The sequence below is a fragment of the Rosa chinensis genome, chromosome 3 (genome assembly GCF_002994745.2).
Source record: "Rosa chinensis cultivar Old Blush chromosome 3, RchiOBHm-V2, whole genome shotgun sequence".
NCBI classification, from domain to species: domain Eukaryota; kingdom Viridiplantae; phylum Streptophyta; class Magnoliopsida; order Rosales; family Rosaceae; genus Rosa; species Rosa chinensis.
Window position 1 is genome coordinate 2264780 of NC_037090.1, and position 9806 is coordinate 2274585.

The window sequence follows — 9806 nt, forward strand, 5'->3', positions numbered from 1 at the left end:
TTAGATGGATATGACCATTGTGCGGTTTCATAATATGGATTTTCAGACCATGAGTAGTTAGAATGATCTCCCCATCCCAAATTGCTATTAGATGGTTCTTGTTGTGGCCATGAAGGAGCATCCCATGAAGACGAATTATTTCCAGACATTGAATATGTGTTGCAGCGGTACACTTGCTCAGAATAATACCCAGGGAAAGCCATGAAAATTTATTCTTTGCAGCTTTCACAAAAACTGTTCTGTTTTCTGCGCAGATTGAGCACTGTTTGGTATTTTTGAAATTTCTCTTAGCTCACAGCTCAGAAAAATGATCTTCTTGGAGTGTTGGAAACTAGACTCATGTAGCTTTCCGGTGATCTATCACACTCCTAGAAAAATATGAAAATATCAGTTCGTAATCAGCTTTGCAAAACAGTTCCAGAAAGTAAAAGAAATAAAAGCTGGTCTGAGTTATTTTATCAAAACCCTTTTTTTTTTCTTGTTTTAAGACTCCAAACGCTAAATAAAATTTTGAAAAACAAATCAAACAACTAGAATTAAAGTAGGAATCCAATATTTTGAATTAAACTAAATTACCCACGGCAACGGCGCCAAAAACTTGGTGGAGTTCCTGCAAGTATACAGGGTGGATGTAGTATAGTAATGGAAGAGAAGGGGTTGTCGTTCCCACGAGGATATTAAGTCAATTCACAATATGAAAACCTAAATTAATTAAAACCAAAAAAACACACAAAACAAGAAACATGAATCGACTAAAACAAACAATGACTCAAACTAGGACTTATGATTTTCACGGTTTTGAAAGAGTTTATGATAATGGGAAAATTATTCGAAAACAGAAACTTAAAATGTAAATCTAAATAAATTGAAATTGAGAAGAGAGTCTATAATGATTAAAGGTAAGAATATGATGATGATGAGCCTAGGGTGTCGGAATCAACCACAAGCAATCTTATCTACGTTTTGAACCAAGCAATGAATTCTTTCGTTTCTTTTGATAACAATTCCCGTATCTAAGTTCAGGTACGACACTTAGACCATAGTTTTCCTTAAGTGTATGATTCTCTCCAGGTACGGCAGAGGTCGTATATCCTAGCATGCAATCTATCCAGGTACGGCAATAATGTAATTCATATAGGACTCATTACATTCTAGAAAACAAGGGAATCATGCAAACCATTACTTCAGGTACGACAATAATGTACTTCACAATTCTTTATCTCATGAAGCTAATTTGAATTATATTGCAGGTACGCCTCAAATTCATCTTCTGATAACTAGATGCAAAGCCCTAAAGGTCGCGAATCAATAGAACTTTAACATAAGCAACAATTCAAGCAGAGATTAAGAATTTATCAAAACGAAACTATTAATCCATCAATTGAATATCAAAACATGTAAATAATCATGCTAGGGCCTCATCCTAGCCCTAGAAAAGAGGTTTAGCTACTTGAAACTAAATAAAACATAGGAAAAACATAAAAAGAATGGAAAGGGAAAAGAAGAGGAAGATGGGTGAGTCGTCTCCGCTCCTTAGGCATCTACAATGTGCTCCCGAGACTCCCTCCTCATGTAAATTCGTGCTCCCTTATATAGGAAAGATTTCTGCTCATCTTTGGCTTCAAGTTTCCTTGTAAGACTTGGATTTGGATTCCTTTCTTCATTTGGAATGGGAAAACCTTGAAATATCTCATGTAGAAGTAGGAATACATGTATTCTTGAATCCTTATCTGAATTAACTTCCTTGAAACATTAGGATTGACGATCTTGTGCCGCGAAACTTGAGTTCTCCACGAATGGTTGTAAATTCCCGAGCAGGTTTCCTGTCTGACCTATCTTCACTCAAATAATCATAACTTTCTCCAAAAGTATCGAAATCGAGATCCGTAAAATTCTACAGAAAGTAGACATCCGTAGCTTTCCAATGATATAAAGCTCATTGTCTGATTCGATCTGGGTAACTCCCAGTAATTCGGTGAAGTTGGATGTTTTGCACAGACAGATTCTGGGACTTGGAATTGCACATTGTCTTTCAATCCTAGTTAGCTCATTTTGGCTTCTTTTTCTTCTTTCTATGGAACAAACCTACAAAAACACTAAAAGATGTAAATGAATCATAAATAAAGAGAACTAAACATAAAAACCAAGATTAAGAGGCATAGAAATATAGGAAAATATGAGCCCATCAGCGGCATGTCCATATAAACTTCTTCTTCTAAATCTCCATGTAGGAACGCATTCTTCACATCATACTGTTGTAATGGCCAATCATATGTGGCGGCCAAAGACATAAGTATTCTAATGGTATTAATTTTCGCCACTGGAGCAAATGTCTCCTGATAGTCAACTCCATACTTCTGGGTATAGCCTTTTGCTACAAGTCTTGCTTTGTACCTGTCTATGCTCCCATCTGCCTTAAGTTTCACTGTATATATCCATCTACATCCGATAGTCTTCTTTCCTTGAGGTAACGGTGCAATCTCCCAAGTATCATTCTTCTGAAGTGCTTCCATCTCTTCATTCATTGCTATCCTCCACTTTGGGTCATCTAATGCTTCCTGCACAGTTCTAGGAATAGCCACAGTAGATAATTGATTGACAGTTAGTGCATATGACTCGGACAACCTATGGGTAGTCACATGGTTAGCTATTGGATATTTGGCTTTTGTCCTAAGATCAGGTTCATACTGTTTCCTTGGAATTCCCTTGTTTGATCTTTGAGGATATCTAGGTTCAACAGGTCTTCTAGGAGTAGATGAATGATTAGACTCAATGGGATTATGCAAAACTACTTCTTGACAAGGGTTTACCTGTGGGTGAGTCTCCCGGGAAGTATCTTCATGCATTGGTGTAGAAGGGGGCAACTCAGCTTCTTCTTCAGTTTGTTCTATTAGCCTATCCGACTGGTTGAGAATAATTGGTGCGTCAAAACCCTATGGATTGGCAGGAGCAGCTGGAGTGGAATGTGACAAGTTAGTGCCTTCCTTTGAAGGGTTGAAAAGAATCTGCTGTACCAATCTTTCCTCCACCTCTTCAATTTCAGAAAAAATATCCTGAGAATTCTCTTCAATATACCTTTTCTCCCCCTGAAGAGAAGGCTCATGAGCTTTGCCTGTAAAGTAAGCCTCATTTTCATGAAAAGATACATCCAAAGAGACATGGAGAGTCTTCGTCTGAGGATCATAACACCGATACCCCTTTTTAAACTCCGCATAACCAACAAAGAGACATCTCTTGGCACATGGATCAAGTTTGTGCCGTAGATGTTTAGGAATGTGTACATATGCTACGCACCCAAAGACTCGAGGTTCCAAATTAGGTAAAGTAGGAGCAGAGATCAATCTACCTAACTTTTGTTGAGGAGTCTCAAAATTAATGACACTAGAAGGAGTGCGGTTAATGAGATATGTTGCAGACTTCAACGCTTCACCCCAATATTCACGAGGCACATTCATTCCAAAGAGAGAGGCACGAAGAACTTCCAACAACTGACAATTCTTTCGTTCTGCTAGACCATTTTGCTGCGGAGTGTAAGCACAAGAAGTTTGATGGCGAATGCCTTGAGACTGGCAAAACTCTGCCATGGCATTACTCGTATACTCACCCCCATTATCTGACTGAAGGACCTGAATCTTTCTCTGGTACTGGCTAGAAACCATCTTGTGAAAGGCTTGAAACGCCTGACATAATTCCCACTTATTCTTCATCAACATTACCCATGTCATCCGGGTGCACTCATCAATAAAAGTAACAAAGTATTTAGCACCTGACATAGTAGAATATTTAGCTGGTCCCCAAAGATCAGAGTGGACAGTCATGAATGGATTTGAACTTTTATTAAAACTTGGTGAATAAGAAATACGGTGGCTTTTGGCCAGTTCACAAACATGACACTTAAAATCTGAATCACTCACAACTGAAAACAAATGAGGCTTCAACTTTCGAAGATATCCAAACGACAAATGACCCAAACGACGATGCCATAACCATACTGCTGCTTTTGCATCTTCTACTCCCCCAGCCTTGTGTGCTTGTCCCAATTTCTGATTTCCCTTGTCTGTTAAGTCGAGGTAGTACAAATTGCCCCTTCTAACACCAAAGCCAAGAATCTTCCGGGTTAGGATGTCCTGAAATATACAAAATGCAGGCCAAAAAATTACTAGAGAGGATAGGGTCGCAGTGATTTGGCCGACAGATAATAAGCTATAAGCTAAAGATGGGACAATAAGAACAGTATCCAAGGTTAGGGAAGGAGATAAAATTACAGAACCCTCTCCAGTGACTGGAGAAGGACTACCATCTGCAGTAGAGATAATGGCTTGAGTGGATGGTTTGATGGATTGGAGTAGATTTGGGTCATTAGTCATGTGGTCGGATGCACCTGTATCAATTATCCATGTAGTATTACTAGCACCAGCATTAACATTGAGAGACCTACCAAGGTTACCTGTTTGAGTCACATTTGCTTGAGGCAGCGAGCAAGTATCTGTTTTTTTAGATGTTTCCGTAGTTGCAACTGCAGCTTTGCCTTTAATGTTCTTCCGAGGCTTCTTGGTGAAATCCCACCATTCGGGATAACCCACAATTTCATAACATTTCCACTTAGAGTGACCAGCTTCCCCACAATGGTGACACACCAAACCACCGGGTCGTATGAAAGAGCTATTCCGAGGCTGAAAACTTTGTTGAGAAGCTCCGGGTTTTGTTTGTGGGAATCCTGGAGGTGGGCCTTGTCTAGGACGATTGGTAATTGCAGCGGAGCCCTCCAGGTTAAGTCTATTGACAGCCATAACTGTACTTTCTGTATTCACTGAAGAATTTCCCATAGTCTTCTTTTGTTGCTCCACCATACGCACATAGGCATAACTGCTTTCAAGATCCAGCTTTGGTTCCTTCCGCAAAATTTCTCCACGTACCTGGTCAAAGTCTGAATCAAGACCACTCAAGAAGATATGAACCCGCAGTCTTTGCATTGAAGTGCTGAGCTGAATAACTCCTTCCACCGTGTCTTCTTGAGTTGTGCTCCTATGATCAATTTCTTGAAAAATAGCAATCAATTCATTATAATATGTAGAGAGAGGTCTACAATTCTGTAGAGTGGTGAATGATTTCCGGTTCAACTCAAAAATGCGGGTCTCATCAGACCCATCATAAAAGGTTTTGGAAACAGCTTTCCAGATTTCTTGAGCTGTGCCAAGACGAATGAATCTCTGCATCAGTGATGGAATCATTGAATCAATAAGCCAGCTTTTGACTTTGTGGTTGTCAGTAACCCACGTATCATAGTTGGATTCTCCGGGTGCTGGTTTGATGGCTGTGCCGGTAAGGTAGCTGGCTTTGTTGCGCGCACCAATACGCATCTCCATGACTTGAGACCAAAGAGAATAATTGGTTTCATCCAGGATAACGCCGGTAGGAAATGGTGAATTGTCACTGTGATACTGAACATGAACAATTGGTGGGGTTGACGATGCAGATGATGATGGAGGTGGAAAGATTTGTTGTGGGTTTCCGTCGTCAACCATGGCTGAATTTTGAGAGAGAGAGAGAGAGCTGTGTATAATTATGATGATAGTGGATGGCGTGCAAAATAAAACAAGAAAATGGGATTAGAATATTGGTGGTAGTGAAAAAAATGTGGCGTGGTAGTGGTAGTGGTAGTGGTAGTGGGAGAGATTAAAAAAAACATAGAAAGGAAAAAAACAAAAAACGTGCTAGTGGAGGATGGAGGCTTTAGGAATTGGTGGGAGACAGAGATTAAAAAAGCTGCTGCAAGTAGCTTTAGGAATTGCTTTTGCTTTGTTAATTAAAAAAGATGGAGGCAAAGATTCGTTCGGGTGGAATGATGAAGGGAAGTGTGAGGAGAGTTATGAGGAGAGTGGAGAAAAGTAGCTCGTCTTTGTCTTCTCCAAAACAGATCACCGATCCTGTTGTCTACAAGCTCGTTCGGGTTTAAAGGTGATGGGAGATTAGTGCCAGCAACAGATGTTGAAGTAATGGAGGTTGAGGATTTTCTTGTTTGATGAGCAGATTGAATTGCCTGTTGTTATGAGCACGGAAACTGTTGCGATGCTTGCTACTGTAGCGTTGTGACGATGGCCGTCTGGGGATCGTGTGGAGGACGCGACAAAGGCAGTGGCGGTGAGATAGTCGAGTAAAGGCGGAGCAAGCAGGTGATTTTTATTGATTCGATTATGTTTAGAACAGTTTTGGTTGTTTGTGTTTGCAGCGGAATGGGATGGAAATTTGATATTCGGAATTCGGTATTCGGAATTGGGGATTCAGGGATTAGAAGGCAGAAGAGCGTTGTCCTATCATTTAGGATCGAATCGCTCTGATACCATATCAGACATATATGAATAATTCTTCTGTGTGTTTATTCTTCTCCCCGAGGAGGTCAATATATACAGTTATATTTGAATACAATATGAAAGACAATTAATAGTGAATACAATAAAAAATATATCCTAAAAGATTATGTCCCTTAAGTGGTTCTAATACTGATTATGTCCTCTGTGGAGTTGAATACAGCTCATTCCAACATGTAGAACACCAAGAATCTGAGAAGACTAGTACTCTAAAACACACCATGAATTTGCTTACTGCAGTCCCTAATATGTCATCCCAACCCGAATTTTCCTGCAAATTTAGAAGCTAATTTCTACATGTACTTAGCGAGAACAGACTTGAGCACAACCGAAGAGTGAGGATCATCATTAGGGCTGGGCATTTAAGCCCGAAAACCAGCAAACCCGGACCGGCCTGTCAAAGCCCGACCCGTTCGGGCCGGGCCCTATTTTTTTTTGTCACCAAAACGGTTCGGGCCGGGCTTGCACTTTCAAAGATACGGTTCGGGCCGGGCCCTGCCATTCAAAGTTAAGAAAACCCGTTTAGGCCCGTCTAAGTTAAAAGGATACATATGTCCATATATTATTGGACCTCATATAAGGCTCAGAATTTCTACTATAGGATCAGATACACCAAATTCTTCCTCACTCATATACCTAATGTCCAATACGACTAACCTAATCAATCTCAGCCTTTTCTTCAAACCCGATCTGAATCTCTAGGTTAGAGGCCGCCTCCTTCACCTTCAGTCACAGTCCTTCCCAAACGGTCAAACCCGATCCACCAACGCCGAGACAGCGAGACTCACTCTCTCTCTCTCTCCACTTCACCTGCACTGTGAGACGCCGAGAGCCCGCGAACCCAATATGAACCTAGAAAGTAGAGAGGCCGCCTGATCTGAACCCAGCGCCGAGAGCCCGCAAACCCGATGTGAACCCAGCGCCTCCGATGTGAACCCAGCGCCTCCGCCTCTGCCATATCCACCAACGACGAGACTCACTCTTTCTCTCTCTCTCTCTCTCCTCTTCACCTGCACTGCGAGACGCCGAGACTCTCTCTCTCTCTCTCTCTTTTCACATCAAGCTGTGAGTTTGTGAAGGTGTTCTTCTTCGAACTGGTGGCTACGGAGGTGTTCTCCTTCGAACTGATAGTCTGATTCCTTCTCCTCCGAAGGTAAAAATTCATCTTCCTTCTTCTCGTCCTTTTTCTCAAATATACAAACTTGTTTGTCAATGTATAATAACTATGGCTCGTAAATCTGTAACTCTGTAAGCCTAAGTTCTATGCACACCAAGTGTTTGATGAAATGTCTGAGTAGCTGCTGAACCCTTTTTTTTTTTTTCCCTGATTTGTTTAGGTCTGATATTGCTTCTGCTGCTGGCTGGGATTCTAGGGTCTGCTTCCAAGTTGGAGATTATATCACTTACTGTATGTGGTCACTACTTCAATGTGTTTCTTGCATTTACTATATTATGTCATTGGAACTCTCTACTTGGCTACTTGTCTCTGTTTCTGATTTTTTGTTTAGATGCAAGCATAGAATGTAGCTATGTTAATGAGTTGGGAAAATTGAAGATGATATAACTACATTGGCCAGGATTTGAATAGTATCAAATGCCATAAGGATAGAGAACTGTACTAGCTAATATGGGACTGATGATTTTTCTGAAAAGACGAAACTGGAAAGTTTCAAGCTGAACCTAAAATGCATACTGGCCAGTTTGAGCTGTTGTTTGTGCATTGGGTTGAGTGTTATTGTGGCTTGTTCTGTGCAAAAGATTCATTCTTTTACAGTGATAACAAAAACTGCACTTTGATGAGTTTGATCTTTATTTTGGAATTTATCCTTTGCTTGAAGCTGTTCATATTGTGACTAATCTAATAACTAATATTCTAAGCATGTATGCGAAGGAGAAATCCAGTGAAATGGCAGATTATGCGAAGGAGAAATCCAGTGAACAATCAGCAAAAAAGGCTGCTAGTAAGGCAAAAAAATCGAAGCTGGCTGAGCAGTCAGGTGATATTATCAATATTCTTACAAACTGATTATTATGTTCTCTGCGATATTATCATAAACTGATGTCAAGATTGATTTGTCTTCACTTTATTTTAAACTTCTGCTCTAGTTCTGGGATGCTCCAGTTTTGATCTGTCTTCACTCTATTGAGTCACTGGTTGATAGTTTTTGACTTTTTGTATATTGGCTGGTGTAGGGATCTTGATTGCCAATTGATGGAAGGCTTTGCTGAATAGCTGCTGAATGCCTAGAAGACTGGAGAAAAGAAAAACTGCTGAATTGCTTCTTCCAATTTGGACTTTCTATTTCAATTGTAACTTTGTATTTGAATTGGGACTTTGTACTTGAATTGGGACATTGTATTTGAATTGGGACTGTGAGTGCTTTGTATTTGAATTGGGACTGTGTGTTGAATTGGGACTTTGTATTTGATTTCAATCAATATTCTTGCCTTGTATTTTAATTTGGATAATGAACTCTACATATTTGGATATTTGAATGTGCAGGTTGAATTTTGGATATGGATAGTGTGTTGAACTTCAACTTGTTGAAATCATGAAATTAATGGAATGTGGATTATATATGTGGGCAGAGACTCAGAGAGTAAAGAAAAAACTCAAAAAAGCTGGTATTTGGGCCCGAAAGCCCGGAAACCCGGCCCGAAAGTAAACGGGCCGGTCCCGGACCGGTCCCTGTAAGTGTCAAAACGGGCTTTAGGCCCGAACCGTTAAAAACGGGCCGGTTTCGGGCCCAGTGAAATAATAGATGGGCCCGGCCCATGCCCAGCCCTAATCATCATGCATGGGTAAGAGTTGGACAGCAGACCAGTAACACTCTTCCATGTTACAAGTAACATTGTTAGTATGAGAATCATTTTGATCATCAACAATTTATCCTGCATGTATACACATGTTTTCCTTTCAGATTATGAATCTTAATTATCTTTGTTTCTGATTTCGAAGTAGACATAGTATTCAGTCTGACAGAGTTTTTGTCCCTATCACTATTTTGCTTTCTTCGAAAAAGGGATAACATCTGTATTGAACTTATTACTTTGGAAGCTTCAAATTTGACTACAATGGTTGAAACGACAATCTGATTTCAAAGACTAATCCCCCTTTTTCTTTGTTATCAATGCCGGACGGGTGTTTGAAGGCTACTTGCTCGGGAGCTCTGAGAGAGGGGTGTTGTCTCAAAATTTGGCTGATGATTTTGACAGCGAGCACCGGACGACGACTTGGATGCGGTGAGCATTTGTACACAGCAGGTCATCGATGATGGTGGGGCTTGACGGTGGATCTGCACCGGATCGGGCATCGTGGGAGGCTGGTCATGGTTTCAGCACTGCGTTTTGACAGTGGCGGCGCAGCTTGCAACTAGGTGACGATGGCGGCGAGGGATGCGGTGACGCGGGTTGAGGAGTTGGGATGCAGCGATGGGA

The 9806-nt window shown here is 40.8% G+C and overlaps 1 protein-coding gene across 1 annotated transcript; it reads right to left on the reverse strand.

Annotated features, from left to right (window-relative positions):
- Nucleotides 1–2642: 2642 nt before the first annotated feature.
- On the reverse strand, nt 2643–5652 carry LOC112192523. The gene is made up of 2 exons (XM_024332287.2): nt 4448–5652; nt 2643–4127 (listed from the first exon to the last, which is right to left on the reverse strand). Exons 1-2 carry the CDS (start codon nt 5523–5525, stop codon nt 4090–4092), a joined length of 1116 nt encoding a protein of 371 aa, XP_024188055.1. The 5' UTR covers nt 5526–5652; the 3' UTR covers nt 2643–4089.
- Nucleotides 5653–9806: the final 4154 nt, after the last annotated feature.

Coding starts and splice junctions, on each gene's coding strand:
- LOC112192523 (XM_024332287.2), bottom strand. CDS start 5,525: ATGGTTGACGACGGAAACCCACAACAAATCTTTCCACCTCCATCATCA. Junction 4,128..4,447: donor AGCAAATGTGACTCAAACAG/GTAACCTTGGTA, acceptor TGTATATTTCAG/GACATCCTAACCCGGAAGAT.